Source organism: Muscardinus avellanarius, assembly GCF_963383645.1.
Source record: "Muscardinus avellanarius genome assembly, chromosome: 7".
NCBI classification, from domain to species: domain Eukaryota; kingdom Metazoa; phylum Chordata; class Mammalia; order Rodentia; family Gliridae; genus Muscardinus; species Muscardinus avellanarius.
Window position 1 is genome coordinate 2870027 of NC_137793.1, and position 20362 is coordinate 2890388.

At 48.9% G+C, this 20362-nt stretch overlaps 1 protein-coding gene across 1 annotated transcript in view; it reads left to right on the forward strand.

Annotated features, from left to right (window-relative positions):
* AFF4 (ALF transcription elongation factor 4) overlaps positions 1 to 20362 on the forward strand; it is a gene marked incomplete at both ends in the record, with an annotated part of 44472 nt that extends 24110 nt beyond the window's left edge. The window contains 14 exons of the mRNA XM_080699354.1: positions 3450 to 3504; positions 3863 to 3900; positions 4277 to 4439; positions 5424 to 6341; positions 7150 to 7238; positions 8051 to 8288; positions 9429 to 9523; positions 12232 to 12295; positions 12394 to 12530; positions 12759 to 12830; positions 14344 to 14437; positions 14937 to 14980; positions 16702 to 16922; positions 20238 to 20362. Of these exons, the coding sequence (XP_080555480.1) occupies positions 3450 to 3504; positions 3863 to 3900; positions 4277 to 4439; positions 5424 to 6341; positions 7150 to 7238; positions 8051 to 8288; positions 9429 to 9523; positions 12232 to 12295; positions 12394 to 12530; positions 12759 to 12830; positions 14344 to 14437; positions 14937 to 14980; positions 16702 to 16922; positions 20238 to 20362 (2353 nt within the window). The remainder of the gene's footprint in view (positions 1 to 3449; positions 3505 to 3862; positions 3901 to 4276; positions 4440 to 5423; positions 6342 to 7149; positions 7239 to 8050; positions 8289 to 9428; positions 9524 to 12231; positions 12296 to 12393; positions 12531 to 12758; positions 12831 to 14343; positions 14438 to 14936; positions 14981 to 16701; positions 16923 to 20237) is intronic.

Sequence of the window (20362 nt, forward strand, 5' to 3'; positions counted from 1 at the left end):
GGAGGCTGAGACAGGAGGATCGCAGGTTCAAAGCCAGCCTCGACAACTTAGTGTTTCCAAATAAAAAATAAAATAGGGCTGGGGGTTTAAAATAGGGCTCTGAGGTATAATGCCTCTGGGTTCAATCCCCAGTGCTACAAATGAAATAAAATAAAAAATAGGAGACAGGTCTGGTGGGGCCTGCCTATAATCCCAGTACCTGGGAGGCTGAAGTGGGTTCATAGGCTTGAATGCTGCTTCCGCAGCTTAGTGTTTCCAAATAAAAACTAAAAACAGGGCTGGGGTATAGCCTGGAGGTAGAAGGCCCTGGGTTCTACCTTCAGTACCACTTAATAAATAAATAATAAAGAGCTATTTAACTCAGGGTAGTTCAATCTCAACTACTACCCCCACACTCCCCCAAAGCATGACTTCTTGAACTTCTAAGGCCATAAATCACCTCGGGGATTAAAACAAAGTTCTGTCAGGTATGGAGACGCACACCCTTAATTCCAGTACTTGGGAGGCTGAGACAGGAGGATAGCCGGCTCCAGCTCAGCAACCTAGGAAGGCCCTGTTTCAAAACAAAAAATGAATAAAAAGACCTGAGGGCTGGGGTGTGGCCTGGAGGTGGAAAGCCACCCAGTTCAGTGCCCAGTAGGGAAAAATAAATCCAGTGTTCTTAGGGAAACTGCAGCCATGTCCAGCCTTGATGACACAGCTGCACACTGTACTGCGACCTCAGCCTGCTTATGCTCTTCAGCTGAACAAAGGGAAGACCGAGAGTGAAAATCAGAGGCTTCCCCCTGCTGCTAAAGAAGCCAGATCACATTTCTGTTTATCGTGTTATATCCAAAAAGGTGGTGCATGGCTGGGCGTTGTGGTGTGTGGTTGAAAACCTAGTGCTTGGGACCCTGAGGCAGGAGGATGGCAGGATTGGAGGCCAGTGTGCAACAATTCCGTGAGGCCTTGCTTCAGAAAAACAGCAATAAGGCTGAAGGTGTGGCTTAGAGGTAGCGCTCCCCGGGTTCAGTCCACCCAGCACCACCACCAAAAAAAATGTGACGTTTACCTGTTGTAGCTGCGCGTGTCATTTGGGTTCCTGGAGTCACCAAAATGTGTTTGTTTACAGTCAGGTCAAAGCACTGACATGTTCACGTGTGTGAACAGTTTTATTGAATTGCCATTATTTAAGTTGTAAGGCCTGAGAAAGTTCAGAGTAAGTGCGTTTCTTCTCAGGAGATCATAGAGATGCATCCAGCCCTTGTCCAAAAGAAAACTCCTTCATCCATTGAATTGAGTTAGTCTTAAACTACTCTTCCTACAGAATCCTCTGATAACTTTAGTTTGAGGCCATCTTTTTTGTGTGTGGGGGTGGTGGTATTGGAGATGAAACTCAGAAACATTCTACCCCTGAGCCCTATTTTTTATTGTTATTTGGAAACAGTCTTGCTAAGTTGATAAGAGTCTCACTACTTGCTGAGACTGTCCTCAAACCTGCAGTCCTCTTTTTCAGCCTCGCAAATACTGGAAGTACAGGTGTGGCCTGATTTGATTTTTTTTTTTTTTTTTTTTTTTTTTTGGGTGGTACTAGGGGTGGAACCCAGAGGCCTTCTACCTCCAGATTACACTCTTAGACCTATTTTATACTTTATTTGGAAACAGGGTCTAAGTTGCTGAGAGCCTCACTCAGTAGCTGAGGCTGACTTCGATCCTGCGCGCTCCTCCTGTCTCCGCCTCCCAAGCGCGGGGATGACAAGCGTGAGTCACCACGCCCGGCCCTGATTTGAATTTTTTTAATCAAGAAAGATTTGGATGGAGCTTAGAGTTTTATAAATTTATAACCTTTTTTTTTTCTAACATTCTCACCCAAAAATGCTGCTCCTACAATTTGTCTTTTATAGCAAGACATTTGTTAACCCCTTAAGCGTCAGTCTTTCAGTTCTCATATTTCAATGAAATTGACAAAGATGCATTAAAATAGTTGGAAAATCATAATCTAGAGTTTAATTATAGGTTACATTACATGCTATAGTTATTATGTAGTAGTTACATATTATAGTAGGATAATTATGTTATATATACATATATATATTTTTTGGTGGTGGTGGTACTAGGGGTTGAACCCAGGGGCATTCCTACCTCAGTCAGAACTATACCTCTAGCCCCTTTTTAAATTTTTTATTTATTTATTTATTTATTTATTTATTTATTTTTTTGTGGTACTGGGGTAGAACCCAGGGGTTTTCTACCTCCGGGCTACACTCCCAGACCTATTTTCTATTTTATTTGGAAACAGGGTCTCACTAAGTTGCCGAGAGCCTCACTCAGTAGCTGAGGCTGGCTTTGAACCTGCGCGATCCTCCTGTCTCAGCCTCCCAAGCGCGGGGATGACAAGCGTGCGCCACCACGCCCGGCTTTTTGTTTTTGTTTTTGAAACAAGGTCTCACTAGGTTGCTGAGAGTCTCACTAAACTGCTGAGGCTGCTCTTGAACCTATGATTGTCCTGTCCTCTGCCTCAAATGTGCTGGGGATTACAGGCGTGTGCCACCATGTCTGGCTACATACTATATTTGAGTTTTCAAGGATACTCCATATTTAGAACAGTGAGACAAAATGGGTTAACCAGCCTGCGTTTAGGAAAGCATGTTCTTCTGGTTTTCACAGTTACCCAGTTACCTACCAACAGTTTTACAGATCTTTCATCGTAGACCCCTGGAGACAAAGTACTGTTTGATGTTTTAATTTTACCTTTTTTTCTCTTTAGGAATAATACCTCTCTAGTGAAGGGTACTGCCTTGTTTATTTTTCATTATAAATGTACTGTGTGGTTAGAGAATACTTGGCAGTAACAGAGATGAATAGGAGAGTTTATACAAAGTGGCTTTTGTAGCCAGGCTGGTGGCGCAAGCGCAGTCCCAGTACTGGGGAGGCTGAAACAGGAGGGTCACAGGCTGGAGGACAGCCTCAGCAACCTAGTGAGGCTTTGTCTCTAAATCACGAGCCGGACACACGCATGTCACCCCAGCATTAGGAGGCTGAGACAGGAGGGTCCCGGTTCACGGACAGCCTCAGCTACTTAGTGAGGCTCTTTGCAACTCAGGGAGGCCCAGTTGCAAAATAAAGAATAAAGAGAAAAGGGCTGGGGGTGGAGCTCGGAGGTAGGATGCCCCTGGGCTCCAACCCTAGTACCACAAAAAGAAAGGAGAGAGGGCGAGGGAGAAGAAAAGGCAAGGGAAGGAGAAAGGCAGGGAAGGCGAGGCCTCACTGCAGGAGGGCGGGAGCTGAGGCCGGAGCAGCCTCCCCTTGCGCTCTGAATGTGGATCTAGCCAGACACAGAAGGCCGCCGGGTCCGAGTCAGGCCCTGGCTGCCCGTGGTGACTTCTGGAAGTGCTGGTGGATACCTGACGCTCTGGAATCCATGTAAGCTGCTCCAGAAATAACCTCCTCTCTGCTCTGCCTCCGCCTAGCATGCTGAAGGACGACCTGAAGCTGAGCAGCAGCGACGACAGCGACGGGGACCAGGTGGGTGCGTGTGCCGCACGCTTGCGGCCAGCCACTTACCACATTCCTTCCTGTAAGCTCTCTGACACTGCGCTATCTTTAAATATCTTTTTTCTTCCTTATTTTTAAGAATTGCCTTTTAACCTTTGCTGTAGATCAGAGCGTGTTTGTAAAGCAGGAGATTATTGACAGGAAGAAATACTAAGTTTTTATCTTACCCTTGCAAGTCAGCTATTCATAAGTAAAAGCAGCGTGCTAAGTAAGCATTGCCCCGTGCGTTGGGGAAGCTAGCTTCTCTAAGCCTGCTGACGTGTTCACGTTATCGAGAAATCGAGGACTGTTACCCATTCATAGCCTCCCTTCTTACACTTCCATTTAGGACTGTGACAAGACAGCGCCGCGGAGCACCCCGGGAAGGTAGGCGCTGCGTTTCTTTTGAAAGAGTGAGGTCACCCTACTTAGTGGTACAGTGGCAGGATAGAGGGCTTGTAGGTATTGACAACTGTGGTTGTAGAATTGTATAGATGAACCAAAAGCCATTAAATATACGCTTTAACTGGGCAAGTTATGGTATGCAAATTATACCTCAGACTTTTTTAAAGGTGGGTATTAATAGCTTGAATGGTACATCAGAAACTGATTTTAGGGAAGTGTCTCTCATCTGTACTACGTCCTGGGCCCACTGAATTGTAACAGCTTCAAGCGTTGCATTTAAAGATAGTTGTCAGATTTGGGTGGTTTCCTGTTGTCATTGTAAAAGAGACTTGTTCACGTGGGTTTTTTCCTCCTCCAGTAACTCTGAACCTTCACATCATAATAGCGAAGGGGCAGATAACTCCAGGGATGATTCCAGCAGCCACAGCGGGTCCGAGAGCAGTTCTGGGTCTGACTCAGAGAGCGAGAGCAGCTCCAGTGACAGCGAGGCCAACGAGCCATCCCAGAGCGCGTCCCCCGAGGTGAGGCTCCCGCCAGCGGCACGGAGGCCCCGGCCGAGGTGCACACCGGACCGCGTGTGCACCGTGCAGGGACAGTGGCGTTAGGCTTCGTGAAAGGGCAGTGGAATCGCGTATCTCAGAAAACCTAAGTGCTTCTGGAGTTCTTTACTTTGATCTTTGTTTTTGTGTCTCAGCGTGGTATTTGGTGGGTGGGGGGTACTTGGGGTGGAACCCAGGGGCTTTCTACCTCCACGCTATACAACCAGACCTATTTTATATTTTATTTGGAAACATGCTCTTACTAGGTTGCTGACAGCCTCACTAAGTAGCTGAGGCTGGCTTCCAGCCTGCGCGATCCTCCTGTCTCAGCCTCCCAAGTACCGGGATTATAGGCGTGCGCCACCACGCCTGGCTTTCAACATGGAAATTTATACTATATAGTTATGGACATACAGTTACTCTAGCTTGCTTTAATGCAATTAAAAATCTTTGCGTACATCATTGCTTACTTTCTTGAATTACATATACTATATCATCATTTGTAAAAGTCCCTTTAAGTTAAATTGCTAGCAGAAACATTTGATATTTAAAGACCACTTAAACTGGGCGTGGTGGCGCACGCTTGTGATCCCAGCATTTGGGAGGCTGAGACAGAGGATTGCGGTTCATGGACAGCCTCGGCTACTTAGTGAGGCCCTTTGCAACTCAGTGAGACCCTGTTTCTAAATAAAGAATAAAAAAAATAAAGCTGGGGTGTCTCCCAGAATGCCTCTGGGTTCTATCCCCAGTACCTTAAAAAAAAAAAAAAGCCACTTAAACGTGGCGCTAACCTCACTCGATGATGAGCGCGGATGGCCAGTGTTTCGCACTGCGCTTTGGCCCAGCCCGATGGTGAAGAGTGAATGCCCTCATCGGATTACGCCTTGGGTTATCTTCCTCTCCCTGGATGGGATAAGGGGGAGAATACTTCCGTATTGATAAAAGCCTGCGTGTTTCTGCTTTCAGCCTGAGCCGCCGCCAACCAATAAATGGCAGCTCGACAACTGGCTGAATAAAGTGAACCCACACAAGGTGTCTCCCGCGTCCTCTGTGGACAGCAGCGCCCCGCCCTCTCAAGGCTACAAGAAGGAAGGCCGGGAGCCGGGCGCCGCGGGCAGCTATGCCGACCCCGGTGGGCCCCAGGAGACCAGCTCCACCACGCCCGGCCGCGACGCCAAGGCCTCCCAGAAGGGGCCCGAGAGCGGGCGCGGGAGGCAGAAGTCCCCCGCGCAGAGCGACGGCGCGGCCCCCAGGAGAACAGTGGGCAAAAAGCAGCCCAAAAGAGCCGAGAAGGCGGCCGCCGAGGAGCCCCGGGGGGGCCTGAAGATAGAGAGCGAGACGCCCGTGGACGTGGCCGCCAGCATGCCCTCCAGCAGACACAAGGCGGCCACCAAAGGCTCGCGGAAGCCCAACATAAAGAAGGAGTCCAAGTCCTCCCCGCGGCCCGCGGCCGAGAAGAGGAAGCACAAGGCAGGCAGCAAGTCCTCCCAGAAGTCAAGGGAGATCGTCGAAACAGACACCTCGTCCTCGGAGTCGGACGAAAGCGAGAGCCTCCCTCCCTCCTCACAGACGCCCAAGCACCCCGACAGCAGCAGGACCCCCGCCAAGCCCCCCTCCGTGGAGGAGGACGACAGCTTCTTCCGGCAGCGCATGTTCTCACCTATGGAGGAGAAGGAGCTCCTTTCCCCGCTCAGCGAGCCCGACGACAGGTACCCGCTCATCGTCAAGATCGACCTCAACCTCCTCACCAGAGTGCCCGGGAGGCCCTGCAAGGAGACCGAGGCGCCCAAGGGAGACAGGAGGACGGCGCCGGAGAAGCACGCGCGCGAGGTGCAGAAGCCCGCCTCCGAGAAGGTTCCCAGCAGAGGCAAGAGGAAACACAAGGTTTGTGAGGGGTCTGGAGCCGGCCCGCGGTGCTGGAGAAGCCCCAGCACGCCTCGGCACACGTCATGCGCGGCAGGACAGCGGGTGCCCAGCACGGCCTCCGTGTCCTGCCCGCCCGTGCCCTTCAGTGAGGCAGCAGAGTTTTGAATTAGAATAAGAAGTGAGCCGTGCCCAGCGCATGTTCAGCATGCTGGACATTTTGAGTTGTGGGGTTGTTAATCGCAGTACATCAATCCCTACTAGTCTCTTGTCTACACCCAGACCAAGCCACATTTTTAAGATTATTGATTAGCCGGGCATGGTGGTGAACGCTTGTAATCCCAGCATTCGGGAGGCTGAGGCAGGAGGATCACAGTTCAAGGCCAGCCTCAGCTTCTTAATGAGGCCCTCCACAACTCAGTGAGACCCTATTTCAAAATGAAGAATAAAAAATACGACTGGGGGCGTAGCTCATAGGTAGGATGCCTCTGGGTCCAATCCCAGTACCAAAAAACGAAAAGACAAGGACTGGAAGGCATTCTGCTTTGGAGTTCTGCCCCCACCCCATTTATTCATTCGTTCATTTTTAAATTGTCTCGCTAGCCTGTTGAGAGTCTGGCTACATTGCTGAGGCTGTCCTAGAACTTAAGACTTTCCTCTCAGCCTCCCAAGTACTGAGATTACATGTGTGTATCACCCAGCTTTCTTATTCAGCTAACCCCTGAAGTTTTATCAGGGGTAAACTGTTTGGGAATTTCTAGTAGTAGAAGCTGGAATTAAATTGAAAAAAATGCGACCTAGTAGGTGCTGTGTTTTGTTTTCCATTCAGAACGAGGATGATAGCCGAGCCAGTGACAGCAAGAGGCCCAGGAGCGAGGACAAGAGCGGGCCGGGCCACAAGCCGTCCAGCGGCAGGGAGTACGTCCGCGCGGCTCGCGTCTGTGTGATTTTGGTTTTGGGCGCTTAGTGTCGCTGTTAGTACGTGGACGTCAGCGGGGCACGTGCAGCTGGACGCTGTGCAGTGGGAGCTTTGGCCTTCAGCTAACGGGGATGGAAAGCGTTGAAGGGTTACGCTTTCCTCTTCTTAAAATTCAATTAATTAATTTCTTTATTTTTTGTGGGTCTGGGGATGGAACCGAGGGGCATTCAACCTTCAAGCTACGCCCCCTGCCCTATTTTTTTAATCCTTATTTTGAAACAGGGTCTCGCTGAGTTGCAAAGGGCCTCCGTAGCTGAGGCTGGCCGCGAACCGCGGTCCACGGGTCTCAGCCTCCTGAATGCCGGGATTACAAGTGCGTGCCACCACACCCGGCTCGCTTTCTCTTTTGATGGGCTAGGAGCGTGTATGGGGTGAGCTTTGAAAGCCTTGTTGTCCTCTGGGTAGATGGCAAGCTTACGTGTAACTCAGCGAGACTAGTTGCTCATTGTTGGGTGTTAGTCTTCACCGTGCGTCTCTGCGCATTCTTCAGCCAGGCTTTCTGAGCGCGCGGCGTGTGGCCGGCCATGTTTTGGAAGCGGGCGTACGGCTGTGCAGAAAGCTGAGTGGGGGGCACGGAAGCCAAACCGATCAAATGCGCCCCGCGTGGGAGGCACTGTCGTGCTGTGGCTTCGCAGTGACGGCATGTCCTCGTAAGCACGTGGGAAGAAACAAGCCTGTTAGCAACCAGCAGAAAGGACGGCGCCGCCGTCACCCTGTGCTCCTGTGGGGATGACCACTGGTTCCATTGCAGGTCATCCAAGCAGAGCGCGGCCAAAGAGAAGGACTTGCTGCCTTCCCCTGCCGGGCCGGCCCCTTCGAAAGAGCCCAGAGCAGAGCACGGCTCTCGGAAGAGGACCGCCAGCCAGTCGTCATCCTTGAAGCCTGGCAGCAGCAGCAGCAAGGAGGGCAGCAGCAGCAAAGGCGGCTCCTCCGCCTCCAAGCAGAAGAAACCCGACGGCAAGAGCTCCGGCGGCGCCAAGGAGGCCAAGGTACAGCCTCCAGGCGCACTGTGCTTGGGCCTGCCTGCTCGGTGCTCGCAAGCCCTCGAGACATCTAGTTAGGCTCGTGGCCCGCGCAGTGCGGGGCGGGGAGGGGGGGTCGGAGGGAGCCTCAGAGCGCTGAAGAGAGAAGCCGCAGCTGGAAAAGCTGGCGAGGGACGTGTTTCCTGACGACAGTGATGGTGGTGACGGTGATGGTGTATGTGTGACTGAGGGTTAAACTCAACAGGCCTTCTTCCTCCAAGCTACAACCCAGCCCTGTCTATGTTTGATTTTAAAATAGGGCCTCACTAAGTTATGGAGGGCCTCATGAGGTTGCTGAGGCTTGCTGTGAGCCTGCAATCCTCCTGTCTCAGCCTCCCAAATATAAAAATAAAGAATCAAAAAATAGGGCTAGGGTGTAACTCGGAGGTAGAATGCCCCTGGGTACCAGAAAAAAAAGAAGACAAAAGGGCCGGGTAGAAGGAAAGAGTGAGTCCTTGCTTCCATAAAGGGATACATCAATAGGAGGCAGAAGAGACACATTACTGAGAGGCAAGATGAAGTTTAAGAAAAGTGGCCAGGCTCTTGAAATCAGGCAGATGTGGCTTTTGGCTTTTACGCTCAAATTCCAGGGATGCCTCTTTAAAGTTGTTTGAACTTAGGCAAGTTACTCGGCCTCCTTGAGCTGCTTTTTAAATAATCTTATCCAACGGCATTACCTATATTATGAGTGTTTTTTAAGGATTAATGCCTATACTAAGTTCTTATTTAACTTACTGCCTGGTAAGTAGTAAGTACGGAGTAAACATGATATTGTCACTGCTGTTTTCATGGATAATTACCTATATGTTTTTCCCTAAGTAAAATACTGCCGTTTTGATACTAAGTTTGTGTCTTCCTTGTTTCAACAAGGCCTGGGCAGGGCTTGGCACATACTGGACCTCAGTAAATGAGAGAGAATGTTTTGTTTACATACAGTGGATCCATTCTGTTAAAAATTTTACATTATAAACCTCATGAAAGTTGTAACAAGGAAATTAAGGGGGGCAGGGGAATCTTGTTCCTATTGTGGCAGTGGCTGAAGAAACACTGTTACCCTGATTTTAATCTTCTCACAATTTTCAACATACTTCTCTCTCTTTTGCTCAGGAAAAGGCTCCAAATAGTTCCTCTAATTGCCCTCCATCCACACCAGCTTCTGATGCATCTAAGCCTCGGAGAACGAAGCTTGCCTTTGATGACAGGTGAGGCTAAGCTGTTTGTTTTTAATACATTTTAGAAATCATTTCAAGCTGGGACACAGTGGTGCTCACTACTCGGGAGGCTGAGGCAGGAGGCTTACAAGCTCCCAGCGGCAGAGCACTTTAGTGATACCCACCTCAAAAGAAAGGGTGGGTGTGCTTCTGGAAATGCAATTGCCTAGTTTGTACAAGATCTCTGGGTTCAGATCCCTTGTTCCAAAAAAAGAAAAAGAAAGACATTCCAGTCATTACATAAGTCAGTATATGGGAAATGTTCATTTCTGCTACTGACTAGAGCCCCGGTACTTGTGTATGCTCCACAGAATATTCATTCTAACTGAAAGGCGCCCACTTAGTTCAGCTCTTGCTCCTTTAACTTAACCCCATGACTCCCTAGGGAATGTGAATAGTGTGTCTTCTAGTGCACTGTCACTGCTGAGAATATGTTTATTGTAGGTGTTCCCCTCTGGGCCTGGTGGCACACACCTCCAATCCCAGGACTTGGGAGGCCGAGCCAGGAGGATTGCAGGGTCGAGACCAGCCTCAGCAATTAATGAGGGCCTTGTGTCAAAAAATAAAACAGGCCTGTAATCCCAGTACTTGGGAGGCTGAGACAGGAGGATCGCGCAGGTTCGAAGCCAGCCTCAGCTACTTAGTGAGGCTCTCAGCAACTGAGTGAGACCCTGTTTCTAATAAAATATAAAATTAGGTCTGGGAGTGTAGCCCAGAGGTAGAATGCCCCCCGGTTCCATCCCCAGCACCACACATATAGGGAAAAAAAAAAAGACTGAGTGTGTAGCTTAGAGTTAGAAGGCCTCTAGGTTGGCCAGGTGTGGTGGCGCACGCTTATAATTCCAGCCTTCAGGTGGAGGCTGAGGCAGGAGGATCACGGGTTCAAGGACTACTTCAGCTACTTAGTGAGGCCCTTTGCAACTCAATGAAACCCTGTTTCAAAATAAAGAATTTAAAAATAGGGCTGGGCGTGTGGCTCAGAGACCCGGTTTCAATTTTTTTCTTTTTTTTTTTTTTTAACTTTGAAACAGGTCTCACCAGTTGCTCAGGCTGGCCTGGAACCTGTAATCCTCCAGTCTCAGTCTCCTAAGTACTGGGATTATAGGTGTGCCAATACCACACCCTGCCTTTTCTCCTTTTCTTTTTTTTTTTTTTTTTTTTTTCTTTTTTGTGGTACTGGGGTTGGAACCCAGAGGCTTTCTACCTCCGGGCTATACTCCCAGACCTATTTTATATATTTCCCAGACTATATATATTGGTGGTATTGGGGATGGAACTCTTCTATCTCCGAGCTACACTCCCAGGCCTATTTTATATATATATATATATATATATATATATTTTTTTTTTTTTTTTTTTTTTTTTTTTGTGGTACTGGGGGCCCTGGAAGCCCTTCTACCTCCGGGCTACACCCCTAGACCTATTTTATATTTTTGAAACAGGGTCTCTTAAACCAGCGTGGCTGGCTACGAACCTGCGCGATCCTCCTGTCTCCACCTCCCAAGCGTAGGAATTACAAGCGTGCGCCACCACACCCAGCTTCCTATTTTATATTTTTATTTGAGCTGGGCGTGGTGGCGCACGCTTGTAATCCCAGCATTCCGGAGGCTGAAACCAGAGGATTGTGGTTCACGGACAGCCTCAGCTACTTAGTGAGGCCCTCCGCAACTTAGACCCTGTTTCAAAATAAAGAATAAAAAAAGGGCAGGGCATGTGCTCGGAGGTCAAATCCCCTTGGGTTCCATCTCCAGACCCGCAAATAAAATAAAATAAAAAATAAATATTTTTCTTTGGAAGCAGTCTCTTAAGCCAGCCAGGATGGCTTCGAACCTGCACGATCCTCCTGTCTCGTCTCCCAAGCGCGGAGATTACAAGCGTGCGCCACCACGCCCAGACTATAATTTATTTGGAAACAGGATCTCACTAAGTTGCTGAGAGCCTCACTAAGCTGAGGCTGGCTTCGAACCTGCGCGATCCCCCTGGCTCAGCCTCCCAAGTGCGGGAATTACAGGCACCCGGCTCTGTCTTTTTTTTTTTTACTTGGGTCTCGCTAAAATGCTGAGGCTGACCCATGAACTTGCAGTCTTCCTGTTTCAGCCTCTCAAGTACCGTGATACTGTGCCTGGCTCTTCCTGCATTTTGAGAAAAAGTTATTTCTACTGCCCAGATCTTAGTTACTTTTAATCTTTAAAATGATTGAGTCAGCATTTAATATTAGAGAGCTTGATTTCTAGTTTTCTTAAGTAGAAGATTTACCATGAGCTAGCCAAAACAGTTTGTGTTCTTAACTTGATTTAAACAATTTCCAGAGCCGGGCGTGGTGGACACGCCTGTCATCCCAGCATTCGGGAGGCTGAGACAGGAGGATCGCGGAGGCTGAGACAGGAGGATCGCGGTTCGTGGCCAGCCTCAGCTTCTTAGTGAGGCCCTCGGCAACTCAGACCCTGTTACAAAATAAAGAATAAAAAAATGGGGCAGGGGACGTAGCTTGGAGGTCAAATGCCCCTGGGTTCCATCCCCAGACCTGTCAAAATAAATTTTAAAAAATTAAAAACAAAATAAAAGAAACTAATATTTAATAATAGCTCTTTTTTTATTTTTTTACCTGAAGGTGTGAACATTTTGATACCAGACTGAAGTGAACTAGTAGCTTACGAAAGTATTTTCCGTTTTATTTACGACAAAAATTTACCTTGCAGAAATTATTCAGCAGACCATTATTTACAAGAAGCAAAAAAGCTGAAGCACAATGCAGACGCGCTGGTATGTAAACCCAGCCTTACGGCGCGTTCACGGAGGCCAGGAGGCCCCGGTTATCACAGGTGGAGCAGCTCGCCACTGACCTCTGGTTCCTCTCTCAGTCTGACAGGTTTGAGAAAGCCGTGTACTATCTGGACGCCGTGGTGTCTTTCATCGAATGTGGAAACGCCTTGGAGAAGAACGCGCAGGAATCCAAGTCCCCGTTCCCTATGTACTCGGACACTGTGGAGCTCATCAAGTGAGTGGGAGGTCTGCCCCGGTGGGCAGCCGCGGGGCCCCGCTCCGTCCAGGCAGGGCCGATGGGACCAGAGAAACGGAAGAGGATGCCTGCTGCTGTTTCTCGTGGCGAAGGGGACTGCTAGATACCCTCCTAGTGCTTGACCTAGGCTTGATTCTAAGGCTTGTCATAGATTAGTGAAGCGTTCCATCCTGTTATCTACCATCTGCTTGTTATCCTAACTCACAGATACACTATGAAGCTGAAAAATTACTTGGCCCCCGACGCTACAGCTGCAGATAAAAGGCTGACGGTCCTCTGGTAAGTGTGCGTCGTAGCCGGCCCAGTGACAGCGTGCGCTCCAAGCCTGTGCCCCGGGCACCGGCTGTTCTTAGCGTGCCCAGCAGCAGAGGACTCGCCACTCCTGCTGGGGCTGCGCTGTGGCAGGCCTCCGGGCACCGCCTCTTGGCGGAAGCTCGGGTGGAGCGAGGCAGAGCCCAGACCTACGTGATCTCTCGCGCGGCTCTTCCTGGGCGCCTTCTCTGACATCCACACACGTGCTTTAGGAGAGTCAAAAGTGACTCAAAGTTCGTTCTGGGGAGAGAGTATCGGTTGACTTGTGATCCTCTCGTCTGGCACTGTGTTTAACACTGGCACCGTGGCTGGGAATCGCGCTGACACGGCGTCTTGATTGTGGAGTTCATAGTCTAGAGGAAGGAGACAGAAACTAACCAGGGTCTCACTTCAAGTATGTGAAGTGAGTACTTGGAAAGAAAAGTCTATGTGACCAGCCCCGTGCAGTGGTGCACACCTATCCTCCCAGCTGCTCACGACGCAGGGCAAGAGAGCTGCGGCTTCAGGCCAGCCTGGCTAACCGAGAGAGAGAGCTGGGAGTATGACTCAGTGGCAGAGCACTCGACTAGCATGCCTGGGGTCCTGGGTTCAACACCCAGGACCACCACCAACGAAAAAGGATCTGTAACCACAAGAATAGAGGGTAGAGAGTAGGGCGACCTGTTCTAGGAGAGGGTACAACGTGTGTACAGGGACTGGATGTTGAGAGGAACAGGAAACTTTCAAGTTGCTAAGAGAGGACCAGCCAAGCCAGACAAGGCGGCCATGGCTGTATCATAGCACTTGGGAAGCTGAAAAAGGAGAATGACAGTTCGAGGACAGCCTCAGCAACTTAGGCCCGCAGTTTGGTGTGACTCTGCTTTAAAATAAAAAATAAAATGGGGCTGGAGGTGTAGCTTAGAGGCAGAATGTACCTGATACATACCAGTGAGCCTGGGCCTGGCACTACACATCTGCCGTCCCAGTATTTGGGAGGCTAAGAGAGGAGGATTTCATGTTCGAGGCCAGCCTTGCCAACTTAGACCCTGTTTCAAAGTAAAAGGTGAAAACTGGGTGTAGCTCGGCGGTAGAGCACCTCTGGGTTCAGTCTGTAGTAACCCCTCCTGGAGGAGCAGCGAGGAGCAGGCGGGGCGCGCAGGGAAGGCTTTCTGCAAGCCGTGTTAAGTAAGGTCTGTGTCTGCCGTCAGGATTGCACACTCCATTGTCGAGTGTCCTGCCTCTGACTTCTATTTCTAGGTTATTGTTTGGTCTGGAGCTCTTGCCCCTTGCTGGGTTTTTAACACGTGTTACGTGCCACGTTGGTGTCTCGTGGGGAATCTTTTGATCTCTATGCCAGCGCTCGTGGGAGGCCGGCCCTGCGTTTCTGCGAGTCCTCCCCCTGGCGCACCACAGCGCGCCTTGCGGTTGTGCCGCGTGAGCGGGGCGCCGGGTGGCGGCCGAGCCTGCCGCCCTGGTAACCAGCTGCGCTTCCCTTCGCTAGCCTCCGATGCCAGTCTCTGCTGTACCTGAGGCTGTTCAAACTGAAGAAGGAGAACGCCCTGAAGTACTCCAAGACGCTGACGGAGCACCTCAAGGTGGGCGGGCCCGCCGCAGGGAGGGGCGGCGCCGGGCCGGGGAGTGCACCTGCGCGCCTGAGTGTGGAGCGCGTGCAGCCGTGTGCGGCGGCCGTGCGTGACTCCATGTCACCACCGACCTTCTTTAGGTGGTGATCCTGCTTTCATTCTCTCCAGCCTCTGCTTTGGGCAGGCGGTGTGGGCCACGCGCATCCCCACGCTGGCCAGCTTTGCCCCCGGTGTGTCGGTTCCCTGCAGCCCGCCTCGCTGGGGTTCACCCCTCTCTTGCCTCTGTCAAGTCTTCTAGAACACCCTAGTTCTCTCTCTCTCTCTCTCTCTCTCTCTCTCTCTCTCTCTCTCTCTCTCTCACACACACACACACACACACACACACACACACACGTATCTTAAATTTATAAAGCTTCTTAAGATCAGCTCTGGCCTGATGCTTTTGAATATAGAGAGTATTTTATAAGTTGTTAGGTTTTCTTAAATTAAGTACATTTTATTTTTTCCACAGAATTCTTATAATAATTCTCAAGCGCCATCACCTGGCTTGGGAAGGTAGGTAAAGTTTTATTCTATAAAATATTATTTGTTGCCAGCAGTGGTGGTACACACTTGTAATCCTAGTGTTTGGAAGGCTGAGACAGGAGGATCACAGATTCACAGCCGGCCTCAGCAACTTAGAACCTGATTTCAAGTAGAAAATAGGTCTAAGTGTATAGCCCAGAGGTAGAAGACTCAGCAATTTAGCGAGACCCTGTTTAATTAAAAAAAAAAAACAGAAGCCAGGCATGGTAGCTCATGCTTGTAATCCCAGTACTTGGGAGGCCGAGACAGGAGGATCACAGGTTCGAGGCCAGCCTCAGCAACATAGACGCTATTTCAAAATAAGATAAAATAGGGCTGGGAGTATAACCCAGAGGTAGAAGGGCCTGGATTCAATCCCCAGTATCACAAAAAAATAAAATAGGGCTAGGGGGTGTAGTTAAGAACTAGAATGCTCCTGGGTTCAATCCCTCGTACCACAAAAAATAAGTAAAATAAAATAGGGCAAAATAAAATAGCCCAAAGGTAGAAGGCCCATGGATTCCACCCCAGTACCACAATAAATATTATGTATATATATATATATATATATATATATATTAGGCCTCACACATTAAGCATGAACTCTGCCATGAACTACATCCTAGTCAAGTCCCCCCTACCTTGTTTTTTTGGCGGTACTGGGGATGGAACCCAGTGGCATTCCTCTGAGCTACACCTCCGCCCCATTTTATTCTTTTATTTTGAAACAGAATCTCACTAAATTGCAGAGGGCCTCAGTGCGTTGCTGAGGCTGACCACAAACCTGCGTTCCTCCTGTCTCGGCCCCCCAAGGTGTGGGATTGCAATCCTGTGCCCAGCTGTCAAGTATCTTTAGAAATTATTTTTACCAGATTTATGAATTAGAAATATAAATGCATATAATTAGACTAGAACCGAGACATTCCCGCTGCAAGAATGTGAGTTTCACAGCACCTTGGCCTTCCGCAGGGTGATTGTGACTTTATAATAGTCTCCACCCAGTCCACAACAGAAGACAGAAAACACCTTGAAACCTTTTTTACTTCGAAAGTTCATCTGTTTGCTTAGTTTGTCTTTGTGAATTGACATTTAGTTTTTGGCCTGCTCATATTTTCCTAAGCAAACTTACAGTGCTAAAAGTGCAGATAAAAATATAAAAACATTGCTGGGCGTGGTGGCGCACGCTTGTAATCCCAGTCCTCGGGAGGCTGAGATGAGAGGGGTCGCTGTTCGAAGCCGGCCTCGGCTACTTACAGGCCCTACACAATTTAGTGAGACCTTGTTTCAAAATAAAGAACAAAGCCGGGCATGGTGGTGCACGCTAGTAATCCCAGCGTTCGGGAGGCTGAGACAAAAGGATCGTGGTTCGTGGACAGCTTCAGCTACTTAGACCCTCTGCAACTCAGTGAGACCTATTTCAAAATAAAGAATAAAAAAATAGAGCTGGGGACATTGCTCGGAGGTAGAATGCCCCTGGGTTCCATCCCTAGTGCCAAAAAAAAAAAAAGGGAATAAAAACATGGCTGGGGGCAGAACTTGGAGGCAGAATGCCCCTGGGTTCTCTCCCTAGTACGGGGGAAGAAAAGGTGTGTGGGGGAGTACTGGGAGTTGAACCCCAAACCAAAACACGGGCGAGCCTTCGTGTCACACCCGGCAGGAGCACCTCGGCCCCCGGGCCTTGCCGAGTGTCCGACATCTTTCCATCCCTCTAGCAAAGCCGCGGGGATGCCGTCCCCCGTGTCTCCCAAGCTGTCGCCCGGCAATTCTGGAAGTCACTCTTGTGGCGGGGGCGGGGCCTCCGCCAGCGGCTCGTCGGTGACCATCCCACAGAAGATCCACCAGATGGCAGCCAGCTACGTGCAGGTCACATCCAACTTCCTCTACGCCACCGAGATCTGGGACCAGGCCGAGCAGCTGTCCAGAGAGCAGAAGGGTAGGTCGCGTTCTGGGCGAGCCTGCGGGAGGGCGCGTCCAGAGGATTCCCGTGACTCAGCTGCATAAGCGTCAGCTGGAGTGTGTTTAGTGTTTTTACCTGGTTTAGAGTTGATAGTTGGCCCGTGATCGCCTTCACTTACCAGTCATGCTAAGTATAGCTGAATTGAGTTAAAACCTCAGGTAAACTAAAATAAGTCTTGCTCTTAGACAAGGACGTGTTTGTTATGGCATGTTAAATGCAGCTCAGACTATCAAAAGTAGTAAAGTACATATCCTACTATCGGGTGGTTAATGGATTTGCTTATAAATATAGGATCGCATTTAGACATCTCATATCTGAGATGTTTAAAATATAAGAAGCATGTTCATGCTGGATTTTTAGGTATACTGGAAGATATTTATATAATAAATAAAGAGACTAAGAAGCTGGACATGGTAACACACACCTGCTATCCCAGTACTGGAGGCTGAGACAGGAGGATCCCAGATCTAAGACAGCCTCATCAACTTAGTGTGACCCTGTTTCAAAATAAAAAATAAACTGGCCGGCCGTGGTGGCACACGCTTGTCATCCCCACGCTTGGAAGGCAGAGACAGGAGGATCGCGCGGGTTCAAAGCCAGCTGCGTGCGCTGGCTTAGGAGACCCTGTTTCCAAATTTAAAAAAATGTAAAAATAGGTCTGGGAGTGTAGCCCGGAGTTAGAAGGGCTTCCAGGAACCCCAGTACCACCAAAAAAATAATAATAATAATAAACTGGGTGTGGTGTCGCACACCTGTAATCCCAGTACTTGGGAAACTGAGGCAGGAGAATCACAGGTTTGAGGATAGCCTCAGCAAGTAGTAGCACACATCAATCTAGTTCCACTCTTTCAGAATAAATAAATAGAGCCGGGCATGGTGGTGCATGTTTGTAATCCCAGTACTTGGGAGGTTGAGACAGGAAGATCATAGTTTGCAGACAACCTCAGATACTTAGTGAGGCCTTCCACAACTTAGTGAGACCCTGTTTAAAAAATAAAAAATAGGGTTAGGTGTGTAGCTCAGAGCTAGAATGTCCCTGGGTTCAATCCCCAGTACTGCAAAAAATAAAATAAAGCAAAATAAATAAAATAGGAGTGGGGTGTAGTTCAGAGCAAGAATGCTCTTGGATTCAATCCCCAGTACCACACAAAAGTAAAATAAAAATAAAATAAGGTTGGGGCTGGGGGTGTAGTTCAGAAGTAGAATGGCCCACACACGCACCCACACCCTCACCTGTCTCAAAACATGGTATTTGCCAATATGGTGTGGTGGTACACGCTTGTTCTTGGGAGGCTGAGACAAAAGGGTTGCAGGTTCACAGCCAATACCATCAACTTACTGAGACCCTGTTTCAAAATAAAAAATGAAATATGGTAAAATATGGCTAGGATTGGGTGTAGCTTAGAGGTAGAATGCCGTGTCCCTAGCCTCAACCCCTAGCACTCCCTACAACCTCCCCCCCAAAAAAACTACTGTCTCAAAACACTGTGTTTGCTGGGTGTGGTGGTACACAGTTATAACCCCAGTACTTGAGAAACTGAGACAGGAGGATCGCAGGTTTGCAGACAAGCTCAGCAACTTAATGAGTCCTCACACCTTAGTGAGACTCTGTTTCCAAGTAAAAAATAAAATAGGGCTCGGGGTATAGCTCAGAGGTAGAAAACCCCTGGGTCCAGTCCCCAGTACTACCAAAAACAAAAGTAATAAAATACCAGGGCATGGTGGCATACGCTTGTAATTCCAGTAGTTGGGAATCTGAGATAGGAGGATCATAGGTCATGGCCAGCCTAGGCTACTTAGATCCTCCACAACTTAGTGAGACCCTTTTTCAAAATAAAGAATAAAAAATAGGGCAGGGGGTATAGCTCAGGGATCACATGCCCCTGAGTTCCATCCCCAGACCTGCCAAAAAGAAAAAGAAAAAAAGAATAAAAAATAGGGCTGGGGAGGTAGGCTGCTGCCCAGGTTCATTCCCCAGTACCAAAAAAAAATATTTATTACTGGTAGATGGCATATGATTACAGCAGAAAAGTTTGATGTAGACTCTCATAACCAGGAGCTATTATAAGAAACACAAAAAGAATATTTTCCTCTCTGTAACAACTGGCTTCTTGTGTAAAAACATATACCGTGCTGGGTGTGGTGGCACAGGTTTGTAATCCCAATACTTGGGAGGCTGAGACAGGAGGATTGCAGGTTTGAGACCAACCTCAGCAAGTAGTGATTCTCAACAACCTAGTGAGACCCTGTCTCACAATAAAAATAAAATAGGGCTGTGGGCCTGGGGGTGTGTCTCAAAGATAGAATGCCCCTGGCTTCAGTCCCCTCGCCCAAAAAAACACACCACACAGTATTTTTCATGTGGTTTTTGCTATTGGTTTGGTTTGGTGCTGGGGTTTGAACCTAGAGGCATTCTGTCTTCAAGCTATACCCCCAGTGCATTTTTTTTCTTTTTTCTTTCTTTTTTTTTATTTCTTATTTGAAAACAGGGTCTCACTGGGTCTGAGAACCTCGCTACACTGCAGAGGCTGGCTTTGAACCTGCGATCCTCCTGTCCAGCCTCCCAAGTACTGGGATTACAAGTGTGTGTCACTCCCAGCTCATCTCAGCCCTTTTGTATTTTTTATTTTGAAACAGGGTCTCTAAGTTGCCCAGGCTGGCCTCCAACTTGCAGTCCTCCTGTCTCAGTTTCTGGGATTAGAGGCACGCACCGCCATTCCTGGTTCATAGAGAATGTTTGGGATAACCTAGTGCGTTGTGTGTGGCACCAGGTCTCCATTTGCATACCAGCAATGTATAGCTTTCGTCAGTGGTATCTTGATACATGCGTGGCGCTTAGCTCTTGACCATGCATTCTGTTTGAAACGTCTGGCTTCAGAGCTGTGTATCTTGAGAGACTCTGGGTGCTGTGTTCTGAAACATAGACTCATCATTCTAATGTAGGAGGGAGCGTTTTTAAACATTACATGAATGTGACTGCGGTCTAGATTCCAAATTGTAAAACCATGATTCAGAAGTGTATACATTAGAGCCGGGCGTGGTGGGCACTCTTGTCATCCCAGCATTCGGGAGGCTGAGACCGGAGGATCGCGGGTTCGCGGCCAGCCTCAGCTACTTAGTGAGGCCCTCTGCAACTCAGTGAGACCCGGTTTCAAAATAAAGAATAAAAAATAGGACAGGGGGTGTAGCTCAGAGGTAGAATGCCCCTGGGTTCCATCCCCAGACCCGCAAAAAAAAAAATGTGTATACATTATTTAACGGGGGTTTCGTTGTGTGTTTGGGGTTCTCTAGAATTCTTTGCTGAACTGGATAAAGTCATGGGCCCTCTCATCTTCAACGCCAGCATCATGACGGATCTGGCTCGCTACACGCGGCAGGGCCTGCACTGGCTCCGCCAGGACGCCAGGCTGCCCTGA